At 44.5% G+C, this 24172-nt stretch overlaps 1 protein-coding gene across 2 annotated transcripts in view; it reads right to left on the bottom strand.

Annotated features, from left to right (window-relative positions):
• The window catches only part of LOC125448194 (cytoplasmic dynein 1 intermediate chain 2-like), a 58065-nt gene that overhangs the window by 6723 nt on the left and 27170 nt on the right, over positions 1 to 24172 (bottom strand). For both annotated transcript variants that reach the window (XM_048523304.2, XM_048523305.2), the window contains 9 exons: positions 16560 to 16722; positions 16320 to 16419; positions 13680 to 13805; positions 11656 to 11802; positions 11380 to 11493; positions 10452 to 10585; positions 2010 to 2154; positions 1386 to 1526; positions 676 to 801 (listed from right to left, as the gene is read on the bottom strand). In XM_048523304.2, coding sequence (XP_048379261.1) covers positions 676 to 801; positions 1386 to 1526; positions 2010 to 2154; positions 10452 to 10585; positions 11380 to 11493; positions 11656 to 11802; positions 13680 to 13805; positions 16320 to 16419; positions 16560 to 16722 — 1196 coding nt within the window. The remainder of the gene's footprint in view (positions 1 to 675; positions 802 to 1385; positions 1527 to 2009; positions 2155 to 10451; positions 10586 to 11379; positions 11494 to 11655; positions 11803 to 13679; positions 13806 to 16319; positions 16420 to 16559; positions 16723 to 24172) is intronic.

Raw genomic sequence — 24172 nt, 5'->3', positions numbered from 1 at the left:
CTGCTAAAAACACAGAAATATGGAAAATAGGAATAGGCCATTCAGCCCTTCCAGCCTTCCCTACCATTCAATATGATCATGGCTGTTCAGCCAACTCAGTTCCCTGTTCCTGCTTTCTCGCCATGTCCATTGATCCCTCGATGTTGCTCTCTCCAAAAATCTGATCTCTGTCCTTCCACAGCCCTCTGGGGTCGAGAATTCTGAGGCTTCACCATCCTCCGAGTGAGTGCACTCCCCCTCAACTCAGCCTTCAAAGTCCAACACCGTTATTCTGAAACTGTGTCTCTTAGTTCTCAGCTCACCAGCACAATGACACCATTAGTTATAAGGGAGTCGATGTACTGCTAATTTCACTGGACTCACAATCTAGAAACCCCAGGCCAATGTTCTAAGCACATGGTTCTAATCCAACCGTGGCAGATGGTGGAATATGAATTCAATAAATTCAGGAATAGAAATGGCAACTGAGTAACCATTGTCGATTGTCGTAAAAACCCACCCAGTTCACTAATGTCCTTTAGGAAAAGAAATCTGCTGTTCTTGGTCTGGCCTACATGTGACTCCAAACCACAGCAATGTGGTTGACTCTTAACCTCTGGACATATGGCAAAAATGAAAGTTCAAAATGACACAAGTACAATTTAGCTAGTGAAGCTTTCAATGCAAGTTTCTTACCTCTCCAACATCATAAATCAACACTTGCCCTTCAGAATCACCCACAGCAATCTCTCGCCCTGACTGTGCCCAGCGTACACGATGCAATGCAGGGTTTCCCTCCATAGTGACACTTGCAGTTGGAACCTGCGTATTAGAAATGTAAGGAACTTGTTTAAGGTCTGATCTCTAAGCAAAGAGACATTTTTGATTCTAAAGTATAAAATGGCTTTACTAAGAAGCCATAAAGTAAGTGAAAAAGATATCCGTGATCCCGTATTAATACTAATGCTGCTCATATGAGGTTGTGTGTGTAATTCAATCTGTGAAGCTCATTTGGTTTGTTTTCAGTTTCAACAGCTTCTTTATTATTTTCATCTGCCTAACAGCTCAATGACGAGTGAATTTTTTTTTGCTTGTTATTTACTTGAGCAGGGTACACATCTTCGCCAACCAAAAGACCACAACCACCTGTTGTCTGCTCCCATGTCACAATTAATACTGCCACCGTTTGGTGCGAGAAAGCATCCTGGTAAAAATTCGACCACCCTGACCTCCCATCAATAGAGGCTCTTGACCCCATGTTGCAGGCTCCATTCAGCAAACAAGGGAAATGCAAGCTGCATTTCACCAGTGATGCTGAGTGGTGCTTTGTCACCTGAAGCTATCAATGTTAAAATGCAGGCTTTACTCAGTGAATCCAGTTTACAACCACTATCTTTTTGATGTACCTCAGAGTCTTCATTCAGATTCCAGAGATCAAGCCGGCCCATTCCATCAACACAGGCAAAAAGTGCAGGGTGGATCGGAGACCACATGACATCAAACACATAGTCTGAACTGTCCTCAAAGGAATATAAGGACTTGTTACTCTACAAGAAAGAAAGAAATTTTCATGACTTAACAGGGAAAGTAACACAAAACCCAAACACACAAAAAGACCTATGGAGACTAATGTAATCAATTTTCTCTCTCCACAATTTCTCATCTCCTGAAATCACTGACTCCTTCACTGGGGTACATTTCTAGCTGCTTGTTACTACCACATTCCAATGACCCTCAGCAGTGAGTGTAATCAGGCCACAAAGGTCCTCCCCCTCATAGTGAGGTCAGCTACCGTTTCCACCCGAAATACACACAAGCACACGGCCTTTTAACAGGGAATATTGTATGAACAGGAATCAGGACCGTTAAGTGCCTTTCCTACTCCAACTAGTTCAGCATAGACCAGACTGAACCAGAAACCGGAAAGAGGGAGATATTTGATCTGGGTCATTAAGGACGAGTTCACATCAATATTGGTGTCAAAGTGATCGTGGAAAAAGATACCCATATCACAATCCATTTAGACCCACCTTAGTTGACCAGAGTTTGACAGTCCAGTCAAATGATGAAGTGATAAAAAGATGAGAGAAGTCCACTGCCCCTGCTGCTGTGTGACAGTGGACCCCTGTCACGGGACCTTGATGTCCTTCAAACATCTCGATGATTCCAGCTTTACTGTAATTGAGAAGACAAACAATCATGCTACAATTTTGAAATGAATGATAAAATGGTGTTCCTGCTTTTACAGGCACGACTGCACTTACAAGCCATTTTGGTTGTCTCTGGAGTTTTCTTCTACTCTTTTCATTTCCTTTCTCTCTATCTCCATATGGGCTAAATTCCCAAGGATGTTCCAACAAACGTATTGTCAGGGCGCCACTCTGAAGTGATCTTTTACCTGAATGCCTCCATGTTTGCCTCCAATTTAAGACTGAAGGTGTCTTATCAAAGCTGGAGGTCCAAAGAACCTGGAGTACAAGTTGGCCAGTAGTCTCCCCGAGGGAGATGGCCACTGTTAATTGAAGTAGGAGAACATAAAGTGGAGATGCTTGCTGAACAGTTCAAAGCTAAAAACAAAGAATGACCAATCAGGCACATCTTTGCCAAGTGGGATGCTTGCTGCTGTGGCCCTCGGAAGCAGGAAATCCTGTCGGATATCGGAAAAATCCTGCCAGCTTCAGCCATTTGCCCCCAAGTGGGAATTTACACAGGACTCAGAAACAGGATCAGGCCATAACATCCTTTAAGCCTGCACCACTATTCAATGAGACCGTGACTGCTCAGATTGTGGCCTCAACTCCACTACCTGCTGACTGCCTTGACTATCTGGAATCTGTGTAACTCAGCCTCCAGTATATTCAACGTCCAGCCTCCAGTGCTCTCTGGAAGAAAATTCAAGTCTCAACCTTTTCTCAAAAGATAGTTTCCTCCTCTCACGAATGAATTGAATGAACATTTTCTGAATTACTTCGGAACCAATTACATCCTTCTCCAAATAAGGAGACCAAAACTGTACATCATACTCACCAAGGCTGCCTCACCAAGACCCTGTACAACTTTAGCAAGATTCCCCTGCTATTACATTCGCCTTGCGATTAACAATATCCCTCTTGCCTTAGCTGTCCCAACTGACTAATGGTTGCTGCTGGTTGACTGTAACCTGCCTATGGCAGGATCACTTGAAGGCAGGATTTCACCAGGGAGGTAACTCCATGCGCTATTTCCTCATTTCGTTTCACTGTGTGAGCCATTGTCTCATTAGATTCCCGACACAGGGTGGAAACAGGCCCCTTTGGCCCAACAAGTCCACACCGCCCCCTGTAGCATCCCGCCCAGACCCATCCCCCTATAACCCACACACCCCTGAACACTACAGGCAATTTAGCATGGCCGATCCACCGAGCCTGCACATCTTTGGGCTGTGGGAGGAAACCGGAGCACACGGAGGAAACCCACGCAGACACAGGGAGAATGTCTGTGTGGAGTTTGCACAGTCGCCCGAGGCTGGAATTGAACCCGGGTCCCTGATGCTGTGAGGCTGCAGTGCTAACCACTGAGCCACCGTGCCGCCCCAGGAGTAAATGCAACACTGTGGGTACCTACAACAACACATTTGTAGAAATAATAGAGTAGTTTTGGTTGCAGATTTTAACTTCCCTGTATTGACTGGCCCACCCAGAGTGTAAAAGGCCTGGACAGAGTAGAATTTGTCAAACGTGTCCAAGAAAGTTTCTGGAGTCAGTTCATAGAGGGCCTTACTTGGGGGGGGGGGGGGGGCGCAAACTAGGTCGGACAAAGACTGAAGTGTCAGAGAGCACTTTGGATCTAGTAACCATAACTCTCTTGGTTTTAACTTAATTATGGAAAAAGATCGGACAGCCCCCCAGGTTAATGTGCTAAAGTGGAGCAGGGCCAATTTTGGGGACATTAGGCAGGATCTAGCAGCAGTCGATTGGGCGAGTTGGTTTGAAGGAAAAAAGGAAGGACTGGCAAATGGGAGGCTTTTAAAAGTGTGATATCAAGAGTCCAGGGGCAGTATGTCCTTGTGAGGGTGAAGGGAAAAGCTGGCAGGTTTAGGGATCCCTGGCTGACAAGGGATAATGAGGCTGCGGTCGGGAAAAAGAAGGCAACATACCTAAGGTTTAAGCTATTGGGCTCAAGTGAATCCCAAGACGACTATCAAAAGTGTAGGAGCACAATGAAGATGGAAATCAGAAGAGCAAAAAAAAAACAGAAGGGTATGAAATGGATCCAGCAGATAAGGTTAACAATAATCTCAAGAGGTTCTATGTCTTCATGAAGAGTAAGAGTGTGGCTAGGGAGAGAGTGGGTCCCCTTAACGATTAGCGTGGCCGTCTATGTGTGGAGCCACAGGAGAGGGGGAGATTTTTAATGAATATTTCTCCTCAGTGTTTACTGAGGAGAGAATCATGGATGCTAAGGAAATAAGGGAAATAAGTCGGAATGTTTTGGACTGCATACATATTAACAGAGAAGTGTTTGTAGCCTTGAAGCGCATTAAGGTGGATAAATCCCCAGGCCTGATCAAGTCCATCCTCAGATGTTGAGGGAGGCTGGGATAAAAATTGCAGAGGCCCTTGCCAAGATTTTTGCTTCACCTTTTAGCCACTGGTGAAGTTTTGGAAGACTGGAGAGGGGCTAATGTTGTTCTATTGTTTAAGAAAGATAGCAAAGACAAGCCAGGGAACTACAGGCCAGTGAGCCTACCATCAGTGGTAGGCAAATTATTGGAGAGGATACTGAGGGACAGGATCAACATTTGGATAGTGAACGTCTGACTAGGGATAGTGAGCATGGATTTGTGTGTGGGAGGTCACGTCTGACAAATCTTTCAGAGTTCTTTGAAAAGGTAACCAAGGGGATAGATGAGGGTAGAGCAGTGGATGTTGTCCATATGGACCTTAGTGAGGCCTTTGACGAGATCCCACACGGCAGGCTAGTCGTGAAAGCTAGGTCGCGTGGAATCCAGAGCAAACTAATTGGTTCGATAGTAGGAAGCAGAGAGTGAAGGTTGAAGGTGGTTTCTCGGACTGGAGGCCTGTGACTAGTGGTGTGCCACAGGGGTCTGTGCTGGGACCTTTGTTATTCATTGTTTACGTAAATGATCTGGATGTGAACTTACAAGGCATGATTAGTAAGTTTGTGGATGATACAAAATTAGGAAGTATCGTTGATAGCAAGGAAGGTTATCCAAAATTAAAAAGGGATCTTGATCAGATGGGGAGGTGAGCTGAGGATTGACAAATGCAATTCAATTCAGATAAGTGTGAGGTGTTGCACTTTGGAAAGTCAAACCAAGGTCAGACTTGTACAGTAAACGGTAAGGTCTTGAGGAGTGTGGTGGAACAGAGGGACCTAGGATTACAAGTACACAGTTTGTCAAAAGCGGCATCACAGGTAGACAGGGTGTGGAAGAAGGCATTTAGCAATGTTGACTTTCAATCGGTTGAGGCATCGAGTATAGGAGTAGGGACGTTATGTTATAGTTGTACAAGTCATTGGTGAGGCCGCTCCAATACTTGGAGTATTGTGTAGTTTTGGTCACCCTGTTATAGGATAGGCATAGATAAACCGGAAAGCGTGCAAAGATGATTTACGGGGATGTTGTCAGGACTAGTAGGCCTGAGTTTATAGGGAGAGGTTGGCCAGGGTAGGACTTTATTCCTTGGAATGCAGGAGAATGAGAGGTGAACCTTATTGAGGCGTATAAAATCACGAGGAGCACAGATAAGATGATGCATAGTCTTCTTCTGAAGGATGGGGAATTGAAGACGAGAGGGCCTAGGTTTAAGATGAGGGGGACAGATATATGAAGGACCTGAGAGGCAACTTCTTCAAGCAGAGGGTGATGTGTAAATGGAATGGGCTGCTGGAGAAAGTGGTTGAGGCAGGTACAATAGCAACATTTAAACATTTGGATAGGTACATGGATGGGAAGGATTTAGAGGCAATTGGAACTAGCTGAGTGGGCACCATGGTCAGCACAGACCAGTTTGGGCTGAAGGGCCTGTTTCCATGCTGTATTACTCTACGATGCTGTCTTAAAACAGATAATGAGTGGAAATCCTGAAACTATAGCGATGGTATCTGTTTATGGCCAGAATGAGATCTTGAGTACTCAGACTTGAACGAAGAGCCCAAGGAGAAGATTTAGCAGGAAAGATGCAACTGATTGATTCATTCATTCTACTAATCTCAGTGTGCTACAAAACCAGTCAGGGTGCAGGAAAACTGGGGCTTGATTTCAATAATGGAGCCACCAGGCACCCTGAAAACCTCAGCTGTTAAAAGGAGAAAAAGGCCAATCAGTGCACAACTCAAATTCTGACAGACAGAACATAGGCTGATTTTAGATTTACCTTAAAATTATGAGCTCTTCTACCTGCTCAATTCTACTCTTGCTCAGCAGCTTAACAAAATGACCATCAGTTTCAAATTACTATCCATTAGATAAACATAGCAGGAATAGAATACATGCAGAGATGTTCTATCATATTCAAATAGCAACACATTAAAGGCAATGTAATGAAATACCCCAAGACTCTTCATAGGAGTACTATACATCTGTCATGAGGGGAAAAATTTAGAAGCCATTAATAAAGACATCATAACAGGGCATTTAGACAACTTCAGGGTAGTCAGGCAGAGCCAACATGGCTTTGTTAAAAGAATATCATCCTAAACCAATTTATTGGAGCTCTTTGAAGAAATACTGCATACTGTCAATAAAGGGGAACGAGTGGGTGCAGAGTCCAATGCAGGGCACAGCTGGCAAATGGTGGTGTGGCAAAGAGATGGCGCTCAGTTGAGCTGGGGGCCACTGTCTCCAAGTGAGACTAGATGAATCAGTACATAGCAGATCCTGCCAGCTGTGGCTGTTCTGGGCCAGAGTGCAAAGGGCTTGGAAAAGGTGCAGAAAGAAGAGCTCAGAAAGCATACTGAATTTTTCATTCAGCTAACTTGTTAAAAAAAACTTGTGCACAGTGTTCGAGCCAAAGTACGTTCAAGGCAGATTCAGCTGTGGCTTTCAAAGAGGAATTGGATTTATTTTTTTTCAACTCTTTCATAGGACGTGGGCATCACTGGCTAAGACAGCATTATTGCCCATCCCTCATTGCACTTGAGATGATGGTGGTGAGCTGCCTTCATGAGTTGCCTCAATTATTGAGTTGTAGGTAGACCCACAATACTGCTATGGAGAGAGTTGTGGGTGTTTAACCCAGTGACATTGAAGGAACGCAATATCGCTCTAAGTCAGGATGGTGAATGGTTTGGAATGGAATTTGTAGGGGGTGGCGTTTCCATGTATCTGCTGCCCTTGTCCTTTTCAGTGTCAAAAGCACCTGGGTAAGTTACGGCAGTGCATCGTATAGATGGTACACACTGCTGCTATTGTGCATTAGTAAAGGGAGTCAATGTTTAAGGGGGTGGGTGGGGTGCGAAGCAGGTCAGCTGCTTAGTCCTGGACGGTGCAAGATCAGAACCCCCTCCAACTTGGAAATTCATCAAATATGTCTGTAGGTTTTCAGATTGTCATAAGTACTATGAAATAAAAGCCAACCTTCAGCACAAACACACAGAGGTGGCTATGCAGTAAGGGGTTAAATTCAGACAAGAAGTAAAAGACTGTGGCTCAGCAAAAGGAAGTCAACACAGTCAGACTGCTTTCGTGGGACAATGGTCCCCAGAAAAGCCATGACCTGCCACTGCAATCAAACCACTGATCACCTAGTATGATCATACTGGAACTGTCACTTGTTACTACGAGCGGTTCCTATTGAGGAGGGAAATGGATCAGTCAAGCTTTGGCCATTTGTCAAATAGGTGGCATATCACCTCCAATCAGCAAGAAAGACCATTCAGAAATTATTCTAACTGATCATTTTGTCTGGACTGAGCTTTCTTCCCCCAAATGGATAATACCTCATCACATTCATCTGAACAGTGTGTGAACTATACAAAGTAAGATCAATGATCAGACACGTGAATAGCACGGACCACTGAAACAACGTCTGGTGTGGTTGTGAGATGTTTGATATGAATCACCAGAAGGGGTCACATCGAAGGTATGTTGATTGCAGGGAGGAGGGTCAGAGCAGGTCAGCACAGCTCAGGCCCACAATCAACAGCAGCCAGACCAGCCATCACAGCAAGATGGACCTGCGGCTTCTGGAAGAGTTTCATGACCAAAATATATGACAGAACCTTCTCAGGGTCTGAGTGATGTTGGCTGCAGTGAAAGGGTTTGCTGAGGGGAGCATTTTGCTGAATCTTTTAGATGTTTGCTGAATGTCAAGGCTAGTTTCTCACTAGGCAGTGGCAAGCTGCCAGCTTAAAACAATTACAGCTTGTTAAACCCCTTTTGAACTGCACAACTGATGTAATTAACATTCAGCCTAAATTCAACATCCTAAACGATCAAACAAGACATCATGAATTCTGGACATGGAAATCAGAGCAGGTACATGCTGGATTCAGCTCACTACTTGCTCAGGAAGACACCCACGTTGCTTCGGACTAAACAGAATCTCAGGGCATGATCCACATGCACCAGCTGCACGCATGTCCACAGACATTGGCATTCAAGACTTGCCAATCACTGACAGACATCATGACACCTCAGGAATCCAACTGCAGGATACTAAAGCACAGGCCTACATTGCTGGGCTGCTCTCTTGCGCTCAGTTAGCACCTGGCTGCATGCTCGCAGCATCCCTGCTTTGCTTTGCATTGCCTTGCCATGCTTTGCCTTGCCATGCTGTGCCAGTTAGCGCATTGACATATCAGCCAGAGCCCATGGCTCTTAGCATCGCTGGATTGATGAGCTCTTTTGCACAGACTCATTGACAGACAGGTTGCTGGTCAGTCCGGATCTGACTGGAATTTGGGATATCTTCACGTATCATGTCCATTCAAACAAATGGCCACATTAGAAAGTGGATGGGGGTTGGTCCTCAGTCCACGCAAGGGAGCTGTGGCAGCAATTAGTCAAGTTATCCCAGTACTGTCAGGCTGGGGTACAGACCTCACAGTCCAGAGGATTAACAACAGTTAATCAACAGATTAACAGTTGTCAGCTTGGGGAACGGTGCAGCAACAGTCAGGGAGCCGCGACGACAGGGGAACGGTGCAGCATCAGTCAGGGAGCCGCGACGACAGGGGAACGGTGCAGCATCAGTCAGGGAGCTGTAAGTGCTGCTGCGACAATGACTGGGACAAAACCCACGATGGGTGCAGTCAGTGTCAGTTTGATGGGTTAAAACACAGCATCTGCTAGTTGTGAGGACAACGAAGGGACAAATACATGGAACACATATTTGCAAACTTTAGCTGCACTCCATTTATAAAAATGTCCCCCCTATTTGTAATGCATGCAGAACGAACAGGCTTATGCCTGAAACACAGATTGAAGGCTGATTGCACCATGCCATCGTACTAGCTAAACTAACATTGTCAGCTCACCAAGGCAGAGATTAGCAACAATAAATTAAAGGGAGGTGAGTAGTGGCTAAAAGCACCATCATTTGTGGAACTTGTAAGGCTGTTTTGGAATGAGGGGAACATTGCTGCATCATGTTGTGAAGGTACAACGATTGATTCTGATGAATGCAATGGAAAGTGAAGTGGTTGAGATGGGTCCAGGAGTGTGTGCTTAAGAATGAGGACACCAAGTTGGGGCAAGTTCTCCCTGAGGATGACTGAGCTCAGCTGTGTTGGGTGCTTTGGGTGGTCCGAGGCAGACAGGATTGACACCCGGTTCCTGTGGATGACTGCACCTGGCAGCAGCACACAATCAGAGACTGTCGAGATCAAGATGCCAGCACTTGATTTGCATCTGCCAAGCATTTCCAGCAGTTCCTGTTAGATTCCAGATTTGGTTTCTGGGTTCGAGTTGGAAACACATGAACAGTATTTGGAGCAGGGACTCAGACAAAGGGCTTCAGATATCCCAATACTTCACTGGAGGAAATTTCTGCTCATCCGTTCCTGCATGACGGACGTGTAGCCTGCTAGTTCATTACCAGTGGAGGAACCAGGAGAAATGGAAGTGAGGTCAAGCTTGGTACTGTCAGTGTACACGTGAAAACTAACACTGTGGTTGAAGATGTTGTAGTAAAGGGATACATGAACATAGTTTAAAAATAAATCACTATAAAAAGTATTGCTTTCCAATACTCTTCACAAATAAAGACCACCATTTTGTCATTTGCGTTGAAATACCTTGACCTGTGCTTATTTCAGATCCTCCCACCTCTCTCAGCACCTTTAAGGATACACTCCGTATCCAGTTCTGTGCTCCATTGCATCTGTCACTTATTTGGTAGCAGTGCTGCCACTCAAAGCCTTTAGCATTGACTGGAGCCGAGAAGCTGCTTTGATCACAAAACGTAATGGACTTCTGGATTTGTTCGAATCTGCAATAAAGTAAACGTTCTGCAAATATTTTGTACCTGCCAAGGCGACATGCTGTGTACACGGAGCCTTCTTCGCTACCCACAACAAAGTTATTAATGTCCCCTAATGGGAAGGACATGGAGGTTACAGCAACTGCCTTCGATTGCTTGTGTACCAGCTCAATACTGTCCTGTAAAAAAAATTATCACCAATAACAACAGAATTCTTAAATGGATAATATAACAATGTGCATGATACAGCATCCCTTATTTGCAACAGTTGTTTCAAGACATGAGGTTAAAGATTTGTGTTATGACGGAGACAGAATTTTCTCAAGTTCAACATCAGAAAGACCAAATGTATAGTTCTTACATTCAAAATGACCTCTTTCCAGCTCTGTAATATTGCCCTGACTTCATGATGATCTCAGTTTCACCATTTCTGAAATCTTTGTTCATTCTTTCAGCCCTCCTAGGCTCAACTTCACCAAACATCCTCACGAACTTCACCCTACACAAAATCCACCGTACCAAGCACTTTACACCAACCACCTCCCAGCTTGCAGACCTAACATTATAGGGTGTACCAGCAATTCTCCAAGACTAAGTGTCTCTCCACTCCACTCCTCTTCTCCACTCACTAGTGACAGAAACTCCAGAGCTGTGCTCTGGAGTTCTTTTCCCTAAATTCCTCTACATTGATCTTGCATTCAAAATTCTCTTTAGGATCACATCTTCTCTACACCATCTCCATCAACAGTCACCTGCTCTTAGTGCAAAACCCTTGACAAGTACCGTAGAATGTTCCACTGTAGTTTAAGGCAACATGTCAATGCAAGCCATTTTGAAAATATATTACTAACTCTCCCTTTTGGAGCGATTTTCTGTACAAGGGCAAAAGCAGCATTGCTTCCATTCTAAATTAACCTAAAATCCTTTAGAATGAGTCAATAAAAATACAAGCTCCTGCAATTCAGACCCTTACCTGTGGCTGAGAGAGCATGTCCAGGCTCCAGGTACACAATTTCCCATCAGTAGAGACACTGACTAGGTTATGAGCATTTTGAGTACCAACAACATTCACACAGTACACAGGGTGCTGTAACACAAAACAGTTATAATGGGTTAGCGCAGTAAAGATCTGGAAATTAAATGTTTATTCCAATCTCTTTTCCAAGATAATTTTGTCCACCCTTATTCTGTCCACTTACTGGATTCATGCAAAGTGATTCCAATTTTGTAATAAATGGATGATTCTCACCGTGTGGGCTGCAGCAGACAGTGGAGTCCGCTGGACAGGCATCTTCTTATTACTGCGATTATCCCAAAGGACAATCTGACCAGAGTATGTCCCGCCCACCATGAGATTCGGGTGAAATTGTGCAAAGCAGGCAGACATGACCTTTGACTGCAGGAAAGAACAACAAAGTCTAATTACACCTTCTCACAACCAAAAATAAAAATCAAAGATTAGCTGCTTTCATTAACATTCTTTCTTGAAACTCCATGTTTAAGCTCAGTTTTTAAAACTATAAACATCTTATCAGATGAAACATTAAACAAAGGTGCTATCCACTTTCAGGTGGGCATAAAAGATGCTCTAGCACTATCTGAAGGGCAGAGGTGCTCTTCCTGGTGTCTTGACTGATATTAGTCTCTCAATTAACAGCACAAGAAACAGATGATGATTTGGTCAACAAAAACAAAGCTGGTGGAAAAGCGCAGCAGGTCTGGCAGCATCTGTGAAGGGGAAAACAGAGTTAATGTTTCAGGTACGTGTTCAGAGGAAGGTCACCAGACCCAAAATGTTAACTGTTTTTTCCTTCACAGATGCTGCCAGACCTGCTGAGTTTTTCCAGCAACTTTTGTTTTTGTTCCTGATTTACAGCATCTGCAATCCTTTCGGTTTTTGGATGAATTGTCCGTCAGTTCACTGCTACTTGTGGAAGCTTGCAGCGCTCAATGTAGCTGCCTCATTTTCTACATCACAACAGTGAACTATGCTTCAAAAACACATCTTTGGCTGAAAGGAACTTTAGGGCGTCTGAAGGTAGTGAAAAGTACAATATAAATACAAAACTTTTGATCCATTGAACAGTGTGGCTTGATGATGCCAACAGAACATCCACCCAGCAATTAGTCAGCAAGAGAAGTTCAGATTTGTTTGTGTTCAGCTACAACCCTCCCCTATCCTTGTCCTGTCTGGATTAAAGAGCTTAATGAACTACCTACTCCAGTTTGTGAGAAGGGCAAAACATGTGCAAGTACTGGAATTTACTGGAAATCTTTCTATGTATCACTGAGACTAGAGAAACAGAGAAACAACTAATCAGAGATAATGGGAACTGCAGATGCTGGAGAATCCAAGATAATAAAATGTGAGGCTGGATGAACACAGCAGGCCAAGCAGCATCTCGGGAGCACAAAAGCTGACGTTTCGGGCCTAGACCCTTCATCAGAAAGGCTCTCTTTGGAGGGTCTAGGCTCGAAACGTCAGCTTTTGTGCTCCTGAGATGCTGCTTGGCCTGCTGTGTTCATCCAGCTTCACACTTTGTTATCTTAAACAACTAATCTGTGTTTAATTTAGCAGAAAACTGGAATTGTGGTATAGACTGGTCAAGTCACCATTCAGATTTAGAAAAATTTTAACAGAAAATAATAGACAAGAAAAAAAAAATCAGGATTTTGAATGCAAGTACAGCACCAGCAGCTTCATGTGTACATGAAATAAGAATCAAAGAAAAGTTCTAACATGGACTGACATCATTTGACTCATTGCACCTTGCTGTTTGATAATTGCTATTCTGACTGAAGCCCATGGAGCCCCTGCAGGTCACTGCTCTTCAAGCAGCAGCAGCCCTTCTTAAATGTGATGAAGTTACTGCGTCTACTACCTTTTCAAACAAAGAGTTCAAGATCCCTACCACCCACATATAATTCAATGGTACAGAAATATTATTATCTCAGTACACTCTGGTGACTTGACGACTGGTTTGCAATGCTAAATGATATCATACGGTGCAGGTTCAATTCACACTAGCTGAGGTTGGTAAAGTCTCCTTCTCACCCTCACCGCCCCCCCCATCCAGAACTATGGTGACTTTACCTTTTACACTTCTTGCTACATGCCAGTGAATGAAATTAAACAACTCTAACATTTATTATTCAATTTTCTGTCATGCTGCCGAGAGATGATGCATCATTCACAAAGTTAGCCAGCTGTCAGGAAGAAACAGAATCCATAAAGTTAATGTAAGTAAAAAGATTCAACACGTCCCACGATACCTGGCAGTGAAAGATATACTCTGGAGTGGTCTTCTTAAACTTCATATTCCACACAACAGCAACACCATCAGGCTCATTCAAAGCATCTTCATTATTGGTATAAGAAGCAACCAGTAGTTCTGGATACTATTAGGGAGTTAGCAGTGAAGGAAAGAGTTAATACTAGATACCATACACAGTACTTCCTCATTCTAATGTTCAGCTGTAGGTTTACAACATTCACTCCCATTGCCCTACTGAAGACTGATCTCTCAGTGGCTCACTAAGCAGGCACTCTCTCTGGATTTACTGCTATGATGTGGGAACCTGATAGGGAAGTGGGTGGAAATTCACTGTGCACATTTCCGGGGAAGGGAACTAGGAGCTTCAGTAAAACATAAAACAGGTGAATGAGGAAGAGAAAACTACTGCACATAATTTCCTAATGCTTATACACTCAAGGATACTGTGCTGCCAGGTGTTCCAAGCATTAAAAAGACAGCTGAACTCAGCTTCAAAGTGCCTACTAAGAAAATCATTGTCAGGTTATGAGGGTTTTTGCAAGCCTTTCAATTTTTCTATTGTTCAGGAATTCATCTGAAATTTTCTGTGGGATATCTTTCTCTCCCCTCCCACTGGGCAACAATGGGTTGATCTGTTGAAATCTCCCATTGCTCTACCTGCTAGAAGAGGAGGACAAAAATCAGCCAGATCAGACACACCACAGATCGTGTACAATCACTAAGGTTTTGGAGTAGATTTGTAGCTCAGGTTGTGGGTGTTGAGGTTGTTTGGCTCGCCAAGCTGATTTGTTGTTCCGCAGACATATTGTTATCGTGCTTGGTAACATCCTCAGTGCAGCCTCTGATGAAGTGTCGGTGTGTTTTCCCGCCTGGTTTTTAAACTCTGGGGTCCGCTGCGATGGATTGCCTCACTTCTGGGTTTCCTCCGTAGTGGAATGTATATGGGGTCGAGTTCAATGTGTTCATTAATAGCATGGCCCTCCATGAAGCATAGTATTAACAAACACATTGAACTCGACCCCATATACATTCCACTACGGAGGAAACCCAGAAGTGAGGCAATCCATCACAGCGGACCCCAGAGTTTAAAGACCAGGCGGGAAAACACACCGACACTTCATCAGAGGCTGCACTGAGGATGTTACCAAGCATAGTAATGAAACATCTGCGGAACGACAAACCACCTCGGCGAGGCAACCAACCTCAACGCGTGTGCAATCACCCAACATTTAATCAAATTTCCACACTTGGCTGTGGCCGAGGAACGCTGCCCAGGATAATCCAGTTACAAAGAAACACGATGACACCAACAGGATTGTTGAAGGCCTACTGTGGGTTGTAATGGTGAATGGTCCTTCAAAAGGTACCCTGCCGAGATACCAGTAACAATACCTACATGTCACACCTATCTGACAACAAGTGTGGGGAAGTGTCTTCAATAAGATGAGCAAACAACCGGATGCAGAGCTCTGTCAACTGTTATAACCTACAAGTAGCCTAGGGCAGTTTATATAAATACATTAAAACTGTGAGATTCAAGTTCACTGGAACATAGCAAGAGGAGCAGGCTGTTGCACCTGTTTGCTATTCAATACGATCAGAGCTGACTGAACACTCCAACTTTTACCTACGCTATATACTCTTTTGTGAAAGAGAATTCTCTAAGTTCTACAAGCTTCTGAGTGAAAAAATTATCAGAGTTCTAAATGCCACCTTCATTAATTTTAAACTGTGCCTTCTCCAGTATTAGACTCCACAACCAGGGAAAATCTCTTACCTGCATTTATCCTGTCTATCCCTTTAGGTAATTTGTTGGTTTCAATTAGGTAACCACTCATTCTTCAAAACTGGAGAATACAGTCCCAGTTTGCCCACTCTCTCTTCATGGGACAGTCCCACCGTCCCAGGAACAGGTCTAGTGAACATTTGCTGCACTCCCTTATGACAATAATATCCTTCCTGAGATGAGAAGACCTAAACTATTACAGGCGTTGTCTAAACAAGCTCTAACACAATCAAAACAAGACGTCACTATTCCTGTCCTCAAATCCTCCTGCAACAAAGCCTAACATTCCATTAACCTTCCGCATGGCTTGCTGACCCCACACGTTAGCCTTCAGTGATTTGTCGATGACGACACTTATATTCCTTCGTACATCTACACTTTTCAACCTCTTACGGTCTAAGAAATACTCTGCATATCTGTTTCTCCTACCAAAGTGGGTATTTTTCACCGAATATTCCACCTGCCCACTCACCAAACCTGTCCAAATCCTCCTGAAGCCATTTTATATCATCTTCTCAACATAGATTCCCACTTGGTTTTGTATCATCCACAGATTTGGTCCCCACCCCCAGGCCATTGGTTGTTTTGTGAACAGTTGGGGCCACAAATTCTGATCCTTGTGGTAGCTCACTGGTCACAGCCTGCCAGTGTGAGAACAAACTAATTATTCTACTCTCTGTCTGGTGGCTGCATTCTATAAACTCCTTTATCCTCAGATTTACAGTATGTGGCTACTTTAGAGGTCTTTCTGAATCTTACACAATCCTGAACTTCCCTCGTCTTAAATAGCCTCAGCGTTATTTTAAGGTACAGTTGCCATACCTTCCTGACTCTCCTTTCAGACTAACTCACCTGCTGTGACCAGTCAAGGCAGGTAACTACACGGTCTTTTGACCAATTTTCATCATAGAACTGCCTGTTCAATGACAGCTTGGCTCCTGCTTGAATCTCCCTGTGGAAACATTTTACAATGAATTAAAAATATACAGCAATAGGCTTTGCCGTCTTGAAGTATCATGCAGTAGACGCTCGTCTGCTAGAAAGAATGTGATTTAAAATATGCTTAGTAATGATGATGAGGACATTACGCACCCTTCTTTGTCATCTAAATTGCGCCCACTGTAGTCAAAGAAGATGTCAGTGTGTTCAGTAAGTGCTTGCTCAATCACTCGGGAGGTTTGATTGAAAAAGGATAAAAATCCATCTGAACGAAGAATGCTTTCTTTTTCTTCCTCAGTCAGGTCCTGCCGAGTTGCTGGAAGGAAATGTAACATCATACTTGAGTTGACATCTCTACTCAGGAGCTCTTTCTTAAAAAAAAATGGATAAATATTACTATTTTCCCTTTCTCATTCCCTACTTCAAACTTCCTACATCCAACAACTTCCCTAGCACACCAGGTTTACCCATGCTCAACACATCTCTACCCACAATGAGGTAGTGGGACAGAATTTGGAGGTCACAATGGACAAAACCACAATGGAGGCTGTGGAGAGGAAGCTCTATCCTGGGACCTACTTTGCTGCCTCAATGAGAATCCTGAATAGACGAGCAGCAAGCAGGGGAAGGAGGACACAATGTTGGGCCAGGAAGTAGCCTCTGGGCATCTTAAATTATTGAGCATTAGTGCCTCTACACCTGCACCAAACAGTCCAGTGATTTGGTACAAGTAGGTCTCCATTTTAAGTTGCCCCGTTCAGCACTGCTTTGTGCTAGCATTGTGCCTAACCTGGCTCTCTGTGCACAATCAGTTCCCTCACAGTTTTGTTTTGCGCAGGGCTGACACAGCATGTTTGATCCAGTGCCTTGTTGGAGGAGCCTCTCCCATTCCCTGCTCTTCGCTCTCCTGATGAGCATGAAACCAAACACAAATTTCCACGCGTCTTTGTGAGAAAACGTGACTCACTTAAAGTTGCACATCTTTGGAACACAACTTTAAGTAAGGACTTATTGATCTCATTACTCGCTGTTAATCAGACCACGAACAGACAATTTTTTTCAGTAGAGTTTGTATCGCCAGCTGTCTATCTTCTAATTCCTCTGGAAATGAGAAACAAGGTGGCAAAAAGTGTGCGAGATACAAAGTGTGGAGCTGGAAGAACACAGCAGGCCCAGCAGCATCTCAGGAGCACAAAAGCTGACGTTTCAGGCCTAGACCCTTCATCAGAAAAGGGGGAGGGGGAGACGGTTCTGAAATAAATAGGGAGAGAGGGGGAGGCAGATTGAAGATGGATAGAGGAGAAGATAGGTGGAGAGGAGACAGACAAGTTAAAGGGGCGGGGATGGAGCCTGAGAGGTGAGTATAGGTGGGGAGGTAGGGAGGGGATAGGTCAGTCCGGGGAGGACGGACAGATCAAGGGGGCGGGAGGTTAGGAGGTAGGGAGTGGAGGAGCGGCTTGAGGTGGGAGGAAGAACAGGTTAGGGAGGCGGGGACGAACTGGGCTGGTTTTGGGATGCAGTGGGGGAGGGGGAGATTTTGAAGCTTGTGAAGTCCACGTTGATACCATTGGGCTGCAGGGTTCCCAAGCGGAATATGAGTTGCTGTTCCTGCAACCTTCGGGTGGCATCATTGTGGCACTGCAGGAGGTCCATGATGGACATGTCGTCTCAGGAATGGGAGAGGAAGTTGAAATCGTTTGCGACTGGGAGGTGCAGCTGTTTGTTGCTAACCAAGTGTAGTGTTCTGTAAAGCAGTCCCCAAGCCTCCGCTTGGTTTCCCCAATGTAGAGGAAGCCACACCGGGTACAATGGATACAGTATACCACACTGGCAGATGTGCAGGTGAACCTCTGCTTAATATGGCAAGTCATCTTGCGGCTTGGGATAGGGGTGAGGGAGGTAGTGTGGGGGCAAGTGTAGCACTTCCTGCGGTTGCAGGGCAAGTGCCAGGTGTGGTGGGGTTGGAGGGCAGTGTGGAGCGGACAAGGGCGTCACGGAGAGAGTGGTCTCTCCGGAAAGCAGACAAGGGTGGGGATGGAAAAATGTCTTTGGTGGTGGGGTCGGATTGTAGATGGCGGAAGTGTTGGAGGATGATACATTGTATCCGGAGGTTGGTGGGGTGGTATGTGAGGATGAGGGGGATTCTCTTAGGGCGGTTATTGAGAGGGCGGGGTGTGAGAGATGAGTTACGGGAAATGTGGGTGACAAGGTTGAGGGCGTTCTCAACCACTGGGTGGGGGGGGGGGGAGGCGGTAGGAGTTGGGGTCCTTGAAGAAGGAGGACATCTGGGATGTGTGGGAGTGGAATGCCTCATCCTGGGAGCAGATGCAGCGGAGGCAAAGGAATTGGGAATGGGGATGGAATTTTTGCAGGAAAGTTTAGGGCCAGTGTAAGTACGGAAGAGGTGGCCATGGGTAGCCGCATGGGCCCATGCTATGCCTGCCTCTTTGTAGGTTACGTGGAACAGTCCCTCTTCCGTGCCTACGCTGGCCCCAAACCCCACCTCTTCCTCCGTTACGTCGATAACTGTATCGGCAACACCTCATGCTCCTACAAGGAGTTTGAACCTCTTAAGGGTAAGGGCAGTAAGTCCGAGGGACCCTGGATATCAGGGGGTATTGAAAGTTTGACAGAGAAGAGGAAGGAGGCATATATCAGAGCACTAAAAATGGGGGAGGTGTTTCAGAAGTAAACAGAGTGTAGGAGGTTGCTTTGAAGGGAAATTGGGAGGGCAGGCAGAGACAGGCCACAAGGTATCTATGACGGATAAGATCAGGGAGAACCCCAAGATATTTTAAATGAGTATACTGGGAGTCAGAGGATTACAGCAGACTTAGTGTGACCTATTAGAAACCAAGGGAGAAACCTGTGCATGGAGGCAGTGGACACGGTGAGGTCTTGGATGAATGCTTCCATTTATATTCATAGAGGAGAAGGACATCGTAGCTCAGGATGCATCATTTGGGATGGTGAGGTTCTGGTACATGTTAAGTCTAATAAGGAGAAGGTATTAGATGTTTTAGCGGACACACGGGTGCATAAATCCCCAGGGCCTGATGGGATGTATCCTATGGGAGGCAAGGGAGGAGATTGCTGAAGTCCTGGAGATATTTAATACTTTGCTGGCCCTGGGTGGGGTGCCAGGTGACTGGAGGGTGGTTAGTATGATCCCATTGTTCAGGAGGGGTGGTAGGGATGGGCCAGGTCATTGCAGACTGCATCAACAATGGCAAAATTGTTGGAGGGAATTCTGGGTGTTGGGGCAGCATTGATTAATACTTGGTAAGGCAGAGATTGGTCAGGGATAGTAAGCATGGATTTGTTCGAGGGAGGTCCTTTCTGGCTGGTTTGGATGAAGTTTTTGAAAAGGTGACAATGTATTGATGAGGGTTGTGCAGTTGATGTGATTTACATGGATTTCAGTAAGGCCTTTGACGGGGTTCCACATGGAGAGCTTGTCTGGGGATAAGAGCCCATGGGATCTAAGGCAGGTTGGCGGACGGATCCAAAGTTGATGTACAAATGGGTGGCAGTGGCTGATGGTGGAGGGTTGTTTTTGTGACTGGAAGCCCATGGTCAAAGGTGCACCACAGGGATCAGTGCTGGGACCCTTGCTGTTTATGTAAATTAACGACTTGGACGTGAATGTAAAAGGTTTAATTAGTATGTTTATAGATGACATGAATTTTGGTGGTGTTGTTGATCGTGAGAAGGATGGTCTCAGGCTACAATCTGATAGTGATCAGCTGGTAAATAGGGTAGGGGGATGGCAGATGGACTTTAATCCTGCTAAGTGTGAAGTGATGCACTTTGGGAGGTCTATTAAGCGAAGGACATACACAATGAATAGTAGGTCCCTAGGGAGGTCTGAGGTACAAGGGGGCATTGATGTACAAGTCCATATTTTCCAGAAGCCGTCAGCACAGGTGGACAAGATAATAAAATGTGAGGCTGGATGAACACCGCAGGCCCAGCAGCATCTCAGGGAGCACAAAAGCTGACGTTTCGGGCCTAGACCCTTCATCAGAGCTCTGATGAAGGGTCTAGGCCCGAAACGTCAGCTTTTGTGCTCCCTGAGATGCTGCTGGGCCTGCTGTGTTCATCCAGCCTCACGTTTTATTATCTTGGATTCTCCAGCATCTGCAGTTCCCATTATCACCAGCACAGGTAGACAGGCTGGTGAAGAAGGCATATGGGATGTCTGCTTTCATCAATTGGGACATAGAATATAGGAGCAAGTCTATACTTGAAAGAACAAGTATAGTCTTGTTACAACTTTAAAAAACATCGGTTCGACCACCAATGAAACACCGAGTGCAACAACCAGCTGCACAATCAGAAGGATGTGACTGCAGTGGAGGGGGTGCACAGCAGATTCACCAGGATGTTTCCTAGGATGAAGAGTCTCAGATAGGAGGAAAAACCAGAAAGGCTGAGTTTGTTTTCCCCTGGAGCAGAGGAGGCTGAAGATGGATCTTATTGGGGTATACAAAATTATGAGAGACATAAACAGGGCAGATTATGAGAATCTTTTCTCTTTGGCAGATATTTAGGGTTGGAATTAAGTGGATTAGAAAAGATTTGAGGGAAGAAAGTTTCACCTAAAGGATAGTAGATATACTGGTGAAGCACCCGAGATATACAATTGCTTTTGCTCTTCAAACTGATTCATGTACTGAGGGGCATGATGCACACATACTGGCTGTTGTAGAATACACATCGGAAAATAGCATTCTTGAAGACATTTAGTTTTACCTCCTGCACACTGAACATGAAACAACACAGGGAACATTCCATGTGTTACATGGCTATATGGAACGAGAAAAAGTATTCCTTCGGATCATCTGGATGGATTTTGCGCTGGTGTTGTTCCAGCTTTGGCAGTCTGCAAGTCAAGCCCGCTTGCCGTGGTGCTCCATATGCTGTTTGGACTCACTGTACAATTTACAAGTAGCAATTGGTTATGAACAAGCTGAGCTAGGTGAATTAATTTATAATTGATAAGATCCAGTGCACTCAAAGTCACCCACCTGCCATTGCTCTGCCCTATTTACCAGCTGATCACTATCAGACTGTAGTGTGAGACCAGTCACAAGACTGCATGCAGATGTAACATCTGATCATGATGTGTTGTTGGATCATACTGAGGACTGCTAACTGGCCAAGGTGTTTGGAACTAAGGGGTCAGGTCAACTGCTCACATTTGCAACACACTGCCAAAAGAACCAGGAATTCACAGGTCTCCTCTGTGACTAAAACAGAACGCATCACCCTCCTTGTGATGCACATATATTTTAAGAAGCCAAATTAACTGAATACAACAATGCAAGGAAAGAACAAACATTTTGAAACAGAAAGATAGGCTCAAGGCATTCACAAAAAAAAACTGCATTCGAGAAGGGTAACACACTGACGCTGATTTCTGACTCTTTCCCCCACTTTCCGAGTTTAGCTCTGACAATCAATTCAACCTGTGCCCCAACTCCTTTTGTGATTGATCATAACAGTCGCCCGGGCACTGGTTTTATTTTGTTTTGAATGAAATATCATGCAGGCAGTCCCCACATTGCAAATAGGTTCTGTTCTGGAGTCCGGTCACAAGTTGATTTGTGTGCAAGTCACAGCATACGGAGGCGAATGTAAAACAGTCGTTTGTAAATAGCACAGGAAACAATTGCATGTCAGATCTTTAAAATTATATGTCTGTATGGGATTGCTTTCGTAAGTATTAGTGTTTGTAAATCAGACCATTTGGAAATCAGGGACACCTGTACTTACTTCCATCCAAACCCCTTTTCAATGTCTGCTTGAAATTGCGATGAATGAAAATAGCTGTAGCTGAAATTCAAAGTGTATTGGAATTTCTCACAATTTATTTTTTTTACAAAAAATAAATTTCCAGAGTATCTCTGACAGATTGCTGGTTTGATGTGAAGACCGACTATCCTGGCATCATTCAACATGGAGCTCGACAAGGATGGTTCCTTTCCACAGTATGTATTTCTGTGAAGCTGCATTTAGCACACTGGTAAACATCAAACTCAATGTTGATCAAGTGTGGAGGTCACATCGGAAATTAGATGCCAGATTTTGAGCGACTGTGATTGCATGTCCGTGTGTCTCATGAAGGTAAGTGCAATGCCCTTTAATTTCACATTGAAATTTCATATGCTGTTCTGTTTTAGACTTTAATAATACAGTAACTAATATTCTTGGTCTCATCATGCTGCTCATGAACATTTACTGTCTGCTGAGAATTAAAATGGGGTCAACATTGTAGAAAGGTTGGGAAGCACTGCCTTAAACCTTTCAGGGCCATTCTTCGTGCAATTTGCATCAATCCTTTCTGTGTGGTGTAAATGCATACCCTGAACCATTGTCCTCTCTCCGACCTAACTGTTGGCGGCGCGTGATTCGCTCAAAGCTGTCCCTCCAATCAGTGCCCCTGCAGTAGGTGTGCATGCGTGCGTGAGAGAGAGATGCTGAAGCCAGCTTCGATGTTTTGGGCAGAACAAGTAAGTGAACTGATGATTAAGTATACTAGGATGCAGGGGATGTATTAAATAATGAATGATCAAGAATAAGAACCAGGCCAGCAAGAAGATAACAAACAAGAGGAAAGTAGGGCTATAGCAATATCTGAAGAGGATGCAAAGGAGCTAAATATTCAAAAAGAAACTGCAATAGTTATTGGAACAAACTGAACAAGTCACCAGGCCCCACCAAAACTTTTCTCAGAATGTTGATTAGATAGTACACACAGTAGCCGTAACTTTTCAGAAACCTTAAGAACATGATATATAACAAAAGGAACAGAATGGCAGATACAAATTGCTTCTGAATAAGACCTTCTATGCTGAATGAATCAACATTAGTAGACTTTATTCATAACTAAATGATTTCTAGATTGAGGGATGCTGCATGTCAATGCACCAAAACATAATACAGGACAGTAGGGTAACAAAGTGTGGAGCTGGATGAACACAGCGGGCCAAGCAGCATCTCAGGAGCACAAAAGCTGACATTTCGGGCCTAGACCCAGGGATTTGATCTTCAAATGTGGATTGGTGTCACAGTTACTCACAGCAGGAGATAAACCGGGGTAGGCAGGGTTGTTGTTCAGACTAGAGGCCTTGTGACCAGCACTGTGTGGCAAGGAGGCCAGGTTCGTAAGTTTGCGGAAGACACCAAAATTGATGGTATAGTGGACACCGAAGATTACAAAGGGTTCTTGATAAATTGGACCAATAGGCTGAGGAGTTTAATTTGAATATATGCAAAGTATTGAGATTTTGTCAGGCAAACCATGGCAGGACCTTTGCAGTTAATGGTAGAGCTCTGGGGAATGTGGTTGAACAGAGAAATCTTGGGATGAAGGTGCATAATTCCTTCAAAGTGGGGTCACAGGTAGACAGGGTCATGGAGAAGGCATTTGGCATTGGTCAGTGTGCTGATTACAGCAGTTGGAATGTCATGTTACAGCTGTACAGGACATTGGTGAGGCCACTTTAGAATACTACGTATAATTCTGGTCACCCTGTGATATAAGGGATGTTATTAAACTGGAAAGGGTGCGAAGAAGTTTTACAACCATGTTACAGAGACTGCAAGGTTTTAATTAAAAGGAGAGGCTAGACGGTCTGGGATGATTTTCCTCTGAAGCAAAGGAGGCTGAAGGGTGACTTTATACGACCATGAGGGGCATGGAGAAGATGATTAATTAACATCTTTTCCCCATGCTACGGGAGTCTGAATCTAGGGGGAAT

Source organism: Stegostoma tigrinum, chromosome X (genome assembly GCF_030684315.1).
Source record: "Stegostoma tigrinum isolate sSteTig4 chromosome X, sSteTig4.hap1, whole genome shotgun sequence".
In the NCBI taxonomy this organism is placed as follows: Eukaryota; Metazoa; Chordata; class Chondrichthyes; order Orectolobiformes; family Stegostomatidae; genus Stegostoma; species Stegostoma tigrinum.
The sequence above is the reverse complement of the archived record's forward strand: the minus strand, read 5'-3'. Positions and strand labels throughout refer to the sequence as shown.